This window comes from Manduca sexta, chromosome 2, assembly GCF_014839805.1.
Source record: "Manduca sexta isolate Smith_Timp_Sample1 chromosome 2, JHU_Msex_v1.0, whole genome shotgun sequence".
Lineage (NCBI taxonomy): Eukaryota > Metazoa > Arthropoda > Insecta > Lepidoptera > Sphingidae > Manduca > Manduca sexta.
This window is the reverse complement of record NC_051116.1, coordinates 1,996,734-2,013,104: the sequence shown is the minus strand read 5'-3', so window position 1 is coordinate 2,013,104 and position 16,371 is coordinate 1,996,734. Positions and strand designations below refer to the sequence as shown.

General features: G+C 35.7%; 1 protein-coding gene across 1 annotated transcript; it reads left to right on the top strand.

The window, feature by feature from the left end:
- The first annotated feature begins 475 nt into the window (after positions 1 to 475).
- LOC115452743 (60S ribosome subunit biogenesis protein NIP7 homolog) lies at positions 476 to 6,991 on the top strand. Its single transcript, XM_030181342.2, has 3 exons — positions 476 to 636; positions 723 to 1,015; positions 6,772 to 6,991. Exons 1-3 carry the CDS (start codon positions 581 to 583, stop codon positions 6,963 to 6,965), a joined length of 543 nt encoding a protein of 180 aa, XP_030037202.1. The 5' UTR covers positions 476 to 580; the 3' UTR covers positions 6,966 to 6,991.
- Positions 6,992 to 16,371: the final 9,380 nt, after the last annotated feature.

Below are 16,371 nucleotides of genomic sequence, written 5' to 3'. Positions count from 1 at the left end.
ACATCACGTGCGAATCTTACGTTCACCATTCACGGTCATAAAACAGATGTTTGCTATTAAATTAATATGAAAATGGCGCTGTATTTGCTATTTTCGACGTCGGTAAACAGGTGGTATTACAACTAATTATTTGATAGGATAGTTTCTTTGAGAAAAGTAATATATTTACGAAAAATTCAAAAACTTACCACAATACACTCCCCAACTCGGAAAACGAAGTGAATGAAGTTGTTTTGATTGCGAAGTTCCACGTTCATTCAATCTTTGTCAATAGGTTTGAAGTTCGCGCGAAATGTTAAACGTTTAAAAACTTCGTATCTAAGATATGGAACTTTCATTATATTCCTTTATGTTGCTATGTATGTTACCAGATATATCAATATTTATAACATTTATTAGGAATCAAAAGATTTGCGAATATGTTATTAAAAACAATTATAAAAATAAAATTAGCTTAATCGAGTTCGTCGAAAAACCTATCATTCGTTTTCATTCACAACTGTCAAGTGTCATAACCATTCCCTTGTCAGAATTCGAAACACACGTGTTTTTATTATTGTGAAAAGTAAAAAACAGAAAAATGAAAGTTTTATCAGAAGAACGGACGCGGATATTATTCGAGAAATTGACTAAATAGTAAGTATCAACAGATAAATATGTAAGTTCAAGTCACAATAATTTGTGAATTCATAATAATCTTTGTACACTTCTCACATCTTCAGCATCGGCGTGAACGTAAAACTTCTAATAGACAGACCTGACGGCACATACTGTTTTAGAGAGAAGAAAGACCGTGTATATTACATATCAGAGAAGTTATTACACCTCGCACAGACAGTCAAGCCGGACAATTTGATAGCGGCAGGAACATGCTTCGGAAAATTCACAAAGACGAATAAATTTAGATTACACATAACCGCACTGACTTACATAGCGCCGTACGCGCCTTTCAAGATATGGGTAAAGCCATCTGCAGAGCAACAGTTTTTGTATGGACATCATATTATTAAAAGTGGTATGTATCTAATACTCATTTTGGTAACATGTGTAATGTGGCTGTCGCAATAAATAGCTGGTGGTACGATATATGTTCTGGTGGTAGGATATTTTTAATATCCAGCGACCACCATACACAAGGCGTTAAAACCTGCCATAGTGGCCCATATAAGTGTGTCGGCTTCAGGGATCGGCTAGTGTATTTTTAGTCCCAACATGCCGGCATAATTGTGTCGACTGTCGAGGATACTCATCTCTTGTCAGTCAACATTCTGTTGGACCCCATTCCACTTACAATAGGTGTAATGGGGTCAATTTGCTGTGCCTGTAAAAAAAATATGTAAATACGGAAACACTGAGCGGAGTTATGTTTCAATAACTATCATATGTGTCCACCAGTGGCGAAGCGTCCATACAAGCCGATTCCTACCGGATTACCTTTTGTAAATGAATTAAAAATAAATGAAAACCATAACTATATAACCAGAATAATAATAGTATATTCAAACAAGTCATCTTATACTTATTCAATTAAATCAATACTTCAACGATAACGGTACATATTATATCAATTCGTTAAATCGAAACTCGCGCGCAGTGCTCGCGCCTTATAGTGTTCGAAGTGAACCCGGCCGCGCATAGCTTCCCTCGCGATATTGTTGTCTTTTTCACAGGCAGCGGTGTCTTTGTCTAATCTTGTGGAAGTGACGTAAAAATACATGTGTGCGTGCGTGTCTGTGTACTTCAGGGTAACCCGAGAATTTGCGGCTTAATATTGAGCCATTGGCGCAATTTTTTTTAATAATTTATAATGTATTAATTAGTGTTTGTGTATAGTGTGGGTTAATAATTTTTGTTGGACATTTTTAGTCTATGTTCAAAATAATATGTGATTTTTTTTAAATCTAGCGTTTAGACATGTTTATGTTAAAAGGAAATTATTAAGTATTACGATATTTTACTGATTTTATTTTTATTGTGAAATGCGTATTACATCTGTAGAAAAAAAAATATTTCTTCAGGTTCCCTTTTGAAAATTTTCACCCTTCGCCACTGGTGTCCACCCTCTATAGGTCTTATTATTTGTTCCATTTCTAATTTAATTATTTGTGATTGGTTGTATAATTTTTAACTACCATTATTATTATATTTATTGACTATTCTGCTAACGTAAAGTTTGAAAAGCGGAAAACACAAAAGAATGTCTTTGGGAAGGTGAAAATTAAAATAAAAATAATGTATACAAATGGAATAATAATGCTAAAAAGAAACCATGAATAGAAATAATTTCAGGATTGAAAGTTCTTTAAGAGCGTTTACGCATCCGCGCGCCGTATGTCTCAAAAACAGCACTTTTCAAAGGAGATAATATCCATCAAAACATTATTTTAAAAACATATGAATTAGTAATTATTATAGAAAATTTTGTTGTCTAAAAAGTTAGTAGAGAAAATTTTTAGATTTATTGAGTATTTGTAAATTGTTTAATGATTACTGAACAGAGGTTTTCAAATTTGCGCTTCGAACGTCTATTTCGAAGCTCAAAATATCTTAAACCACTAAGGAACATAACAATATGTTATTTGTATCTAACTAAAAAGATCCTGAAGAAAAAGTTAGTAGAGAAAAATATCTTTTTATGTTTAATTCATGAGAAATAAAAATTCAAAGAATTCGAAAATTTCAGAAATGTTGGTCATTTAATTGATTTTTTTTTATCACTATATCTTACTTATTTGAATATAATATTGAATTACTATAATAGAAGAACATCTTCTTAAAAACATACAATTTAAAAATTCTACAAAATTAGTTCTGTTATTTTTCTATAAATATTTTAAATACCACTATAAAACGTAACGCGCAAATCGTTTCAAATTAGTCCGCCTTGAGGCTTTCTAGAGAGAGGACGTATCGCTCGTCGCTCCGGCGAGACTCCAGTTGGACTTTGCTGTGCGTAGAAAAAATAGTCACGTGTATACAGTGATTGCCACATCTTAGTACTTTAGTAAGTAAAATATTTTTTTCTTTAATGATTGACAGTAATTTTAGTAGTTACTATAAATTATTATAATATTAATATTTTTCAGACACAATGGGAAGTAAAGCTATTTCTAGGCAAGAAAAGGAAACGTAACAACGCTGAAACTTCGGCTAAAGCAAAAGCTAAAAGATTGATGTACTAATGTTATAACATGCGTCTGTAGTTATGGTTGTTGCTTTTTTACTCATTAAACACTTGAGCATAGTTACTCGAAGGAAAAAATGGAACCTTAAGCTAAAAACAATTAGCCCATTGAAATGTTACATGAGCTTTGTATTTTTAGAGGACCCAATTTTATCTTTAGAACATGTGTGGGGGGTCAATAGAAACTTAATCTCAAGTTTGTGAGGTCGCCCCCCTTGTCCCCTGGCCGCCATCATGGAAAAAGGGGTGAAAACACTTTTTTCGCGATATCTCGGAAACTATGCGTCTTACAAAAATTTTGTAAAGTCATAATTTGTAGCAAATTGTTTTGCCTACAAATATGTTTATATAACTTTTTGCCCTAAATTAAAAATTAAAGAAGTTATAAGCAAAAATGTGAGAAAATGTTTATAAAACTTTTCTTTTTGCTCTATAACTTTTTTACATTTTACAAAAAATTACCTCAAACTAACTTGTAAATGATCTTTTGAGGAAAATTGTTCCCTATAATTTTTTTAGTTCATTCATTTAAAACGCTGTTACAGCGCTCCAAAGTTTACCGGGTTCGTCAATGCTCATGAGAATCCGGTCGAAACAAAATGTTTAACTTATTTGTGATTTTTTTTATTGTAATTATATTATTACAATTTTTTGTTAAATTCGTACAACTTTACTTATTTATTCCTAACTCTTTTCTTTGCCATAGAACTTACCAAATTTAACTTATCGAATGTTATGCAGGTAGAAAAGGTATGAGTTACCATTTGGGGATAAAGGAGAAAAAACATATTTGCAGGCAAAACAATTTGCTACAAATTATGGCTTTACAAAATTTTTGTAAGACGTATAGTTTCCGAGATATCGCGAAAAAGTGTTTTCACCCCTTTTCCAAGATGGCGGTCGGGGGACAAGGGTGGCGACCCCACAAACTTGAGGTTAAGCTTCTATTGACCCCCCACACATGGCCCAAAAATAAAATTGCGTCCTCCAAGAAATGCAATATTCGGTCCTTAAATTGTAACATTTCAATGGACTAAACGCACATTTCAAAACTCGTTTTACGCCCGCGGCGTGCGTGGTTGTATGCGGTACCCGCTGTATTGGCGGCCAACTAGTAGAATCGTGCGGGCCACGGTAGCACCAGCGCGCTCTGTGGTTAGTAGGTGGGCGACTGCAGTAGTCGGTAGGGGAGGGGTGGTTAAAGAAATCTGACGCCATTTTCCTCCATCGTGATCGTTTCTGATATGTGTCCATGGCGTTCTGGAACTCAACTGACCGTTAACTGTCCATCTTGTAACCGCCCGCCTTGCGATAATCGCTCGCCAAGTTTGCAGGACATAATCGGAACCGCGGTGGTTACAAATCGCACAGATCTCCGGTCGTCATGATTTTGGAAATAAAACAGCCGTTTCTCAACCACGGCGGGCGCGAGTAAAAACCGCTACGTGAGTAGTTAGTTTCAAATAACAAGGTTTTTGTGTTCACTGATGCGCACTGTTAAGAAAATTCAAGTGACGAGAGACGGAATCCTATATCTTTCTCCTCTTTGAACCTTAGAAATAAGGGATTTGCTAATTTATGTAGCTAGTGAATAAAACTACTAGTAGTAGTTAGTATACCTATCTTCTTAACTATTTGGGCTAGTTTAGGTTTACACGCTCACATCAATTTTACATATAATTTTATCCTGACGTTTAACCCTGTGCAGGTTTCGGCGTCATTATACTTGTATAAATTAAACGCGTCTAGATCCATATGCAGTTTTACTTAAGTATGTAGTGTTTGCGTAAACTTCGATAACAATAATAGTATATTCTATATATTTTTTTTAATTTTTAGGTAATCGTGCCTGATATTACACTCAAAATAAATAAGGTTATTAAAAGCCGCAAAATTATAGATTATCAATATTTTATGGATCAAATTAAAACACTCAATAACCACAACAGAGCAACAGGTTGTAGTATCGAACATTTACAACTATTGAAAGAGAATGTTTGCTTGCAGTCAACATTTTTAATGAAGTGTAATATGTGCAATATGGAATTTAAGCTATTTAAGCGCTAAGAGAGATACTGATAGTATGGACGTATATCGTGGAACTGTGAATGAAGCTATGATGACTGAAGTTGGTAGATCAAATTTAAACGAACAGTTAGCTTCCATAGATTTACCAATATTAACGCAAAATGTTTACATGAAATGTTACGACGAGTTAGCTAAATGATTGAAATTAGCTGCAGAGGACAGGATGCAAGAGGCCGCTAGGGAAGAAACTGATAAAAATGTTGCCTGTGGCGATGTAAAAGACGGTATTCCCATACTTACAGTCAAAGCTGACTGCTGTTGGTAAAAAAAAAGTACAGAACCAACTATTTTGCTTCGTCGTGTGTCGCAAATATTATGCAAAACTATGGATATAAAACTGGTAAATTGTTATACATGGATGTACAATCGATCGATTGATGATCGATGTCACTGAGAAGCAATACCTATTAAAAAAAAAACTATTCAAAAAAATATAACCAACTTCCGAAAAAAGAAGTCTTTTATTTCTCACTTTTTAGTTATACACCTAAAAATGACATCTCATTACATACACCTTCTGACTCAAAATATAAATTCCAATATGTAATTTCCAATGACTTAATTTAAACTTTCAATACGCTAAATATTAAAAACTGCAGATCTATGGAGTAATTATGTGGTCCATTATAAACATCGTAGCATAGTAATTTTCCTGATTTATTGTCTGATTACGGAGTTCTGGTGCCTATCTTTCGGCTTCATGATGAGCTCCACTTTACTAAAGGGTACTTTTTCTAAATGCAAATGATTAAATTTTTTAAGCATTTGCATTTAAAAAGTAAAAATAACAATTTGTAAAATTGCCGTTAAAATTTGTTAAAAATGTTTATTTTTTTTTTTATAATTACAAAATGATACATATAAACTATTTCATGATGAATTCTTATATATTTAATAATAGAATTCTTCATTTATCATAAATTCATAAATCATAAGTTACATTCCAATTAGATAATTAAAGCGAAAAGATCAAAATTGGTTGGTCTGACTATAAAGATAGCCGACGCGCTAACTCTACGCACACAGCTACGCAACGGCTCTGTGTGAGTGAATTTTGCGAAGAATTACCTATAGTTGACTTCACGCGCGGCACGTAAACGCTCTTAAGAGTTAAATAAAAAATTTATAATAATGGTAACTTTCAACTCTAAGCAAATACATGATAAAAGAAAAAAAATGACTACCCACATAGTTATTAAAGTCAAATAATATTAGTAATAAAATAAATTTAATAAGTTAAAATATAAAGGGAAAATCATTGATTATTTAATAAAAAATATTTGTTTCAAAAGAAATTGTTTATGGTCAATGACAGTGGTGTCGTCATAATATTATTCAAACCAAACTTAATTGCATTTATAAATTTTAAATATAAGCTTTGTTTTCCATTCCTAAAAGTGTAACTAAGTTTGCATTTATTATTTTTTTTTATGACTTTCTCGGTCTTATAGTTTTATATATGAAATATTTGTTTATTTTATAAAAAAAACCTTTTCCAGGTCTAGGCAGAATAACAGAAAACACACCGAAACACCAAGGAGTGGTGGTGCAGACCATGTCTGACATTCCCATAGGGTTTGGAGTCGCTGCCCGAACAACCGCAGAGTGCAGGAGTGCGGACCCTCTAGCGACTATAGTGTTCCACCAGGCTGATATTGGAGAGTACATACGCTCTGAGGATACATTGACATAGTTAATAAATAGATTTTGGCAAAGAAATTCTTGTTATTCAACCTTTGAAATATGATTTTATGTCATGTACCCTATTATAAATGTGATGGAAACACGATTAGTGAAATATGCATAAAATGATGCTTCTTTGGCTATTGTTTTACGAATTATGGTTATGTGGTTCGTATTCTTTGCAATTGTAAAATAGGGACATCTAGTGTATACTACTATTATAAATATAGAATGGCACGTGTACAATATATTCGTGCTTTACTACCGAATGACTAGATGGCGCTATTATGACTTTTTGAATTTGTTAATAAGTATCCTGGAGAAAAGTAAATGAAATGTAAGGTTTGATTTATTACATTCATTTTTATTTCACAATGAGAGATGTTAATTTTATGTTAGCTTTTTAGAAATGCAAATCCCATTTTAATTGAATGGTTTGGAAACATCTTATTTTGACGTTTAATATTTTTCTTTCCTTGTTCAACTACTCAGAAAAGTTAATTTCGAGTGCACTATTATGTAAATCATTATTTGTGTGTGTTATAATTTTATTTGAACCATTTCGTCTCCTAGATTTCCGCGCACAGGGTAATTTTATTATGATCCTTGGAAAAAGATCTAGAATAACCCCCTTATTCATAGACGTTTTTTTATCTAACGACCGAGTAAGGCTGTGATAACAAGTCTGTTTCTCAGTGCTGACGGCATGGCAGTCTTCGCAGTGCGTAGACGTAGGGCCGTTGTGATTGGCTTATATTGAAATACAACAATAATAACCAATCACAACGGCCCTATGTCCATTTCTCAGTGCCGTTGGGCACTGAGAAACAGGCTTGTTATCACAGCTTTACTTCGTCCTTAGATAAAAAACGTTTATGAATAAGGGGGTTAGTCTCTATCAGCTATCAGATTTATAATAATAAATGTTTTCTTTATTCCATCCGTAATATGTATCCCAGAATTTTTATTTCACCGTCGAAAGGCCTAAGTCTAAACAGAACCTAAATAATTTTAATGTGACGGTATTATAATAAATAACTTTTAACAAAAGGTCCGCTAGGTACGCGAGGTAACTTATTTTACATAATTTAATTCTATTTAACAGATGTACCACAGTGTTCCACACCTTTTGACTGAATTCATTGTCCAAATCTTGCCGAGCCTAAAAGCCCCTTTGTCAAAATAAATAGGCGCGCCTTATTAGAATAGATTTTAATTGCACGATGTGGTGGACGGATTCAGAATTTCTCGAGGGAGTGTATTTTAGTGTAGGTGTATTTGTCTGGTGATCGGATGTTTGTTTATTAAAAATGTCGGAGATTGTTTGTCAAATATTGTGTTTTTAAAAATTGGATTTCATCTAAATTTGGTTTACGATCAATTTTGGTATGGCCACAGCGACTGTAGTACTCAAAAAATGTGTGTTTCCGATCTTTACGAAATTAAAGTTTCGAAAACTTTGCAGCTTTCATGGTAACCATGAAGGCTGCAAAGTCTTTGAAACGTCGGGAGAAAACTAAAATAATTAAAACCGCGATAAAATCCGAAAAATAGTTCAATTTTAAAAAGAACTATTTTATACAGATTAGACATTAGACAAATCGATGCTTTCATACGTATTTGGGGTCTTAAACTTTGTATCACCCACACATTCCCTAGACTGCGTCCCTGTCGTCTTTCCAGAGGCGTGTAAAAGGTTCGTTTTGTTCCCGGTCACCCGGACCCTTTAAATGCTATTACGAGGAGCTGATGCGTCCAGTGTTTACCAATTTTGACGGTAAATGAGTTTTCGATGGCCATATGCCTATGTGTTAATGGTAATGATATTCTAGGTGTTATGTTTACTTTGTAGGTATGGGTCAGGGTCCTAAGATTATAAAGAGCGGATATAGGGAAGATTGTTATACAAAAATATTGCGCTCATGCGATGGTTACTCAATCTACAGTGGAATAGCAAAACACCAATGTAAAATACTTCAAATTGTTTGTATATAGTGATTTGCACGTTATTAATGCGAATATTAGCAAATTTTCGATAAATATATTATTTTTGTATTAATATCATTTTTGTTACATCCTGTCTCATGGACATTCTAAATAACCTAGTATCAATTGTTAATAACTTTCCATATATATTATAATTCTCTTTGGTAATAAATTTTGGAGCGCCTGATGGCCGGTCTATACTGTTTTATGTCTTTGGGGCTAAATGCTGAACTCCTGTTATTGCTATTTCCTAGGTTACAATAGGGTACCGGACTCATTTTTGTTCTTAACAATTATCTAATATTTACATAATATAAATTATAATACCAAAGAAATTATTAAAATCCAGTGAAAAATCAACAAGTTATAAGCATTTGAATTTCGGTGGAAGGGGTAATTAACAAGAAACAAAAAAGAGACAAAATATCCACATGTGACGTCATCGGGAATTACGACGCGTGCGAAAGAAAGAGATGAAGCGATATCCCCACATCGCGCCCACTTCTGCCCATTACAGTATTTTAAATATGAATTACTCGCTCATTTTTTAACCAATTTTATGCTGTTTTCGCAGAAGTGCTTCTTTTTCGTATTTGAAGCCATTACACATAGAATAATGTACAAAATCAAGCATAGGCCGGTCCCCTATTGTGAGACGTTTCCAGAAAATTGTATGCAAAGAGCATTAGAATACTACGGAAAGTGTATGTGTCATGTAGGTTAGTACTTAATAGAATAAAATCGAAAACACTACGCTTTTCAAATACAAGATTTATAGGCGAAGGTAGCAGCAATCGTACAGCCTTAAATTAATAATTGTAATATTTTTAAAATATGTTACAACTTACAAGTTTTTGTTTTTTATTTCGGAAAATACATAACAGGTCTTTTTTCGATAATTTTTTTTACACGCGCAGTGTCGCAAGCCATGCCTAGTGGGCAATATAAAGTGTCTTAACCATAAAGTGTTAATTTCCGACCTGTTTCTATGAATACGGAGGGAGTGAAACACTCCATTGCGAATGAGAGGGTTTTCTTGTAGCAATCCTTAACAGCTAAGTACACAATTAATAAGCATTGTGATATCAGGCGGGTTAAATGAACTAGGTTTTACATGCTGCTTCACCCGCGTGTGACTTATCACGGGATAAAATTGTGTATATCCAGTTTCGAACAGGCCAGCATAATTGTGTAGACTGGCGAGGGATAATCATCTCTCATCAGTGTTGACTGACTGGGTGTTGACCCACCAAGTGAAGTGTCGTTTCGCAAGGTCCTAATGAAAACAAAGCTAGCTATATTGAATATCAGTGGTGAAAGGTGAAATTTTCCAAAAGGAAACCCGACATAACATATAGATACTAATATGCATAAATGCGGTTTGCAAATAGTTTTGATGATAATTAGATTCTACATAAAGCCTTCATAAAGGGAACGGCAAGAATCCGGTTTTATGGACTTTTCGCCACTGTGGTGTATTTTTTAGTATAAAAAGTAGCTTAAGTGATAAATGACATGATTTATTTATCTCGCGAATACGGTTCGAACTGATTTCCATTTATCAGATAAATTCTAGATCTGGGCTGATACTACAGAAAAACTCAATACGATTTCCTCCGCATCGAGCCCGAGACTAGCGGTTTTTTATAGCCTCCCAAAGCACACAACCAGCCCACCTGATGGTAAGTGGTCACCGTCCTTTAAACGGGGCAATACCAAGGGCACGGATAAGTTGCTGTCTACCAAAAATCAACCTTCCTACAACTATATCCAGTCATAGCACCTAGTCAAATATATTCAAGATTAGCATTTATTCCTCGCGGATCCAGGTTGTCGCGTAATATTCGCATTAAGGCCCTTACAGAGAAGCACGTACGGACTTCAGCGTTTATAGACGATTGGCTTCAAGCGTTGAATGTTTTTTGCTTATATTATTCGCCGAGTTTGCGACGATGACCTGATTTTGTTAATATTGTGTTACGCGCCGCTATCCTAGCCGATGACATAAGGTGTTTCCGGAAGTATTCGGCTGCGCGGTCACGCTCGCAGAAGATAAGATATGTCACGCGGCGACTATTCTATTATTCTCTCTGGTTGGACGTTGTCAAAAAAATGTCTAAAATTGTATTCTGAAATTATTTTGCTAATATAATGTTAACTGTAAAAAGAGCGTTTAACAATGAAATTAAAATTTATTTATCACGTAGGCGAACAAAGTTGCACTTATGATACGTCAAAATGTATAGGAATAATTATTATTATTTCTAAATCACAATTAAAATTACTTATATAACTATGGGCATTTTAAATTAGCCATTTTAGCTAGCTCGGGCAGGCAAGTAGGAGGAATATGGATTGTAGATCATGTGATCATTGGTACAATTCTCTCTTGGCAAGCTATCCAAGTCTTTATGATTGTATACCGGATGTCATGTAATATTATAGTTATTTTACTACGTTAAACTTTGAACTTTTGCCAAGTTTTAAATGTTACGTTATTCAACATAATTTTATTAGGTTTTATATTTCATCATCATTACAGCCGGGAATCGTCCACTGCTGGACATAGGCCTCCCCCATTGAGCGCCACAGGGACCAGTTTTGGGCCGCCCTCATCCATCGGACTCCGGCGACCCTCACCAGGTCGTCGGTCCATCTCGTGGGTGGCCTGCTTACGCTGCGTCTTCCGGTTCGTAGTCGCCACTCCAGAACTTTTCCGCCTAACTTATATTTAAATCATAAGTATTGATGTAAACAATTGTTGGTGACCAAATTAATAAATATTTGTTTCCTATGCATATAGCTGAATTAGACAGCTCGTGATATGATAATTCTACGAGACTATCCCGCCCTCACACCCACTGCAACTCCTGTAAGACAGGATCGGCAGTTGCACGCATTTTATGTCACAGAGCGATGACGCTCGAAGAGTCTTAAGTTTTGTCTACCTATTAATGATATCAGGAGCATTGCTAATGTAGGGCTACGCAGTGCAGGGTACCAGCCTCCTCAGCCTCACTAGCGTCTTTTAGTTCACCAGCCTGTGAAAAGTAAGAGAGCATTAAAAGAACACACTGAATCCAGGAGGCATTATTTTATTTTGCACTAGGAGCCTTGCAGATCAGGAAATAGTTGCAGGAATACTCAGATATGAGATTAAAGATTAAACTGTTTTTTTCACCAGGGACTATGCAGTTGAGAAAAAATCGCAGGAATACTTTTATCTAAGATTACGGATTGAACTGCTAGATAGAAAGTGATAATACTAGAAACAAATAAACCGGCTAGATTGAAAGTAATAGTAGCACTAGATAAGAATGCGTCTAATGAAACTCATTTAGAAGCCGCAAATTTATTACAACTCAATAAAACGTTGGTTATTGTGCAGCGCGCGCGGATTGCAATTAAAACTCCATCGACTTTCTGTCGGCGGGCATACGTGTTAGGACTACGGGCGAGATTGTGGTCTAGCGATGAGCTATGAAAACATTGACAGAAGAATCTTTTGAATTGTAAGTCATTGACGTCTTTGGACTAGAGAGGGGAGGAGGCGGGACTTTTGTAGGGGGAGTAGGGTTTTTTTATACGTCACAGCGTGTCCCCGCTGTACTATATGGTAAGTGAAGTGGAGTCCAATAGAATGTCGACTGACGAGAGATGATGACCTCGGCAGTGAACACATTTATGCCGTCCTGGGAGTACCGGATACACAGGCTGATCTTGGAAATTAGGGGCGGCTGCGGACGAAGACTTAGATACTCCCGTCGGAGGAAGCCCGCAGCCGTGCTTAATGCGCCGAAGAGGGCCCCCGCGGAGTTTTAGCTGGTAGGCCGTTGCGTAGGTTTAGTTGTATATAGGGTTAGGGACTCGGCCCGGCGGCCGCCCGAAGGTCGCCATCAAAACCGGGCGGCTCTTCGTCGGGCCGCAAGGCAACGTTTACCCCAACATAACCGCTCAGTCGTCCCTCAGGAAGTCTGGGCGGTAGTAATAAAGGACTTTCTCCGCGACAAAAAATAAGAAAAATAAGCTGATCTTGGAACACGACACACTTACTTGAGCCACTATGACGGATTTAACACCTTGTGTACGGTGGTCGCTATCCGGGCGGATATAAAATATATCCTACCACCAGCACATACACTATCATTTAGTTTTGGTATTCAATTAAAAACTTATAATGTAGGTAATTAAACCTGTAGTCTGCAGCAAAGCTACGTTAATTAGTAAACCCTTCTAAATAATAAGCTTGTACTTAGTAATAAGAAATCTAACAAGCCAACTTCAACCAAGTCCACATGGAACCCGCCTATTCAATAAACTTCCAAGGTCTGGTAATTACGTTTGACTGCGCGAACTTGGTATGTAATTTGGTTCTCTGTAATCATGTTTGTGGTTGCTCCTTGATTATAATGACTACGGCGTTATTAGACATGTTAATTACGGCCAATAAGACGACATAATCGGCAATCGCTTCATCATAATCAAGAGTTTTGACGTGTTGATAATAAAAGCAAGTCTACTGTGGCTGAAAATGAAGATTTAGGTGTTAGATAAAGAAATTGTTCGGTCTTTAAATAGTAGAGGAAGGGCCAGTTTAGGATACAGCGCGATTTCGACAAACATAAAAAATCATTGAAAAATATTCTGCTCGATAAATATACTTTATAACTTCTTCTTTAACACAACAAATTACTACAGTACACCAGTGTCTTGTGTTTAATACAACGCATGTTATAAACTCAAATAAATATTTAAGAGATGTCTTACAGTCTCCTCTCTCTTATTAAGAGCTTACGCTACTCACAACTTGTGCTACAGATGTGCAGAATAGCTACAAGTAACGCAAGTTATAGACTTGTAGCTCTATAGAGTGGTTAATTTTTAAGGGTTTACTAGTTAAAGGTAAGAATAGAAACCACACATAGAATACATAATATAAATATGGCTTAGGGTGACGAGCGCAGAGGAGTGTCACGCAGTACTTTGTAACTGAAGGTTTTGTATGGTGTTTCTTCTGTTTATGAGCGATCTTATTTTATCATCAAACGAGCGGTATGCTCGTGTGAATTTCCAAATAAAGTTGAATAAATGTCTTAAGGCTTATGGTTCATCACTACATGAATTTATGAGGAACGCTGCCATCAGAGAAGAGTGGCGGCGTGTTGTGAAGGTGAACTAACACCTGAAGAGATGATCACGACCGCTCTGTCAAGAGTGATGCCGATAAAGAAGAAATGCCTTACTCTTTATATATATTTTTTTCTAGTAATATTGAAGTACCCTGACTAGAAAGAGACGGACACATTACAAGAGGTTATTCGATAAAAAAATGTCTTTATTGATTTTTTTATAAGAACATGGCAAAGTGACCCGGAGCGGAGTTCAAATAATGTCTGACGAGGGATGATTATAAGTTGTGAGTCGATACAACTATGCTTGTTTGAAATACAAACCTTTTGTTAAGGGTGTACCCTTATTTAGTGAGGCTTCTTGATCCTTGGACGGTCCTCAGTCTATTCCTTATGTCTATAATGTTCACAACATCAATGCCCACAACTTTTCAAAATTCATGAAACGCGCAGATAGTATGATGATGTATGAGTTTTGACAAGCGGCGGCCATTCGTCGTCGTCACCGGTGTCAGCGCAGACTTGATGAAATATTGTGGAATTATTCATGAACTAACAGCACAATGGAAATAGGATTTTGGTATACAAAACACTGGAATGTCTAGATTCTAGGTAGATAATTAACATATCAACTAGTTTTACGTTCGTCCGCGTGGAATATTATTCGTGAAAAAAAAAAGAGCCTACTTTTTTTTTAGCTTAATTTGTACTAAATTTCATCAATATCAATTTAATGGTTAATCAGACAGACAGAGTGAAGTCATTTAAGATACGTAATAAATTGTACGGTTTACGCGAATGTTAAATAGTTTTATTTTAGAATTTTAGCGCAGTTTTTATATTATAATTTTCTTCCGACCTTTCGAAGACTGCAGACTTCGTAGTCTCGAGGCGGATTGAGGTGTTTGATCGTCTGAAAAGTCAATTACAATATTTACATTTTACGATTATAATTTTTTTTATATTCACATCAATTAATCAATCACATTACGGCCCGATCTCTCGATCGATCGATCTATTGCCACAAAGTTTTGTAAAAAAATAAAATGAATGAATGAATTCTTTTCCAGGGCAGCAAGCAAATAACATAACATAATCTTTATAAATAATGCAATTGTTAGCCACACATACACACGTCAAATTTAGACAACACGAAGATTAATTAATCGTTTACATAAAGTTCGTTTCCCATGGTACAGATTAATGCACGATTGCTTATTCTATAAATGTGTTAGTAGGTCTGCGAAGATGGAACTTATCCCTTAGCGCCCACTAAGATCCTTGCGAAACTTGAGTATTAAAGGCAAAATGACGTGAGCTTGTTTCTAAGGATTGATTAACTTAACTTAGACATTTATGGTTAATACAAAAGGACAAGTATGATGGACATGCATATATTTAGGATTATTGTAATTCTAATTCGGATAATTGTTTGGTGACGATGTTTATATTTTTAGACTGCCTCGGTGGCGTAGTTGTACTGCATGCGTGGTACGACAGCGCTCTGAGGTCCTGGATTCGAATGCCGGGTCGGGCAAAGTGATATTTGGGTTTTTCTGCTCTATATCAGCCCGGAGTCTGCAATTTGTGCCCGATATGGCGATAGACTCGCCCCCTATCACATCCTGGGACGGAACACATTCGGCGAAAATGTGGGTGCCCTGGTTGCACCTCTGCATATCCCTTCAGGGATAAATGCGTGACATTTTAGTACTTAACTATCAAACCAGATAGTTTCGTGGACCCACGCTTACGAGTTGTAGACTCTATTTTTTGGTCACGCCAATGTAGACCGCTGTCAAGTCTCCTGTGGACCCCTGGAGGTGAAATCAATGCTTTATATGATCTCTTTGTCGTCCGTATATCCGCCTGACACGACCCTATTCTTTAGAAACGCGTCGAGGTATTAAAGTGTGTGGAAATTTATATTAAATACTGGCAATTACGGACTCATTCAGCTGTGAAAAAACAAACTGGTAAATCACCGCGATCTAGACATATGAAGATGAGTAAGTACTTATGTACTTATATAGGCTACCATACAAGATTGTACGGAACTCTCGGTGCGCGAGTTCAATTTGAACTTGGCCGGTTTTACACAAAGAAGTTTTACAAAGAATTAATAAAATATATTATGATACTGAGAGCGAATAAGTTTTAATCTCATCATAATTATAACCAAACCTGAAAATAAATAACACCGCCATATTGTGGTGAAATATGGAACTAAACGAAATAGCAAAATGGCGTCCGCTAAGTTATTTATTTCATTGATCGTACTGTACTAATATTTAAATTTAA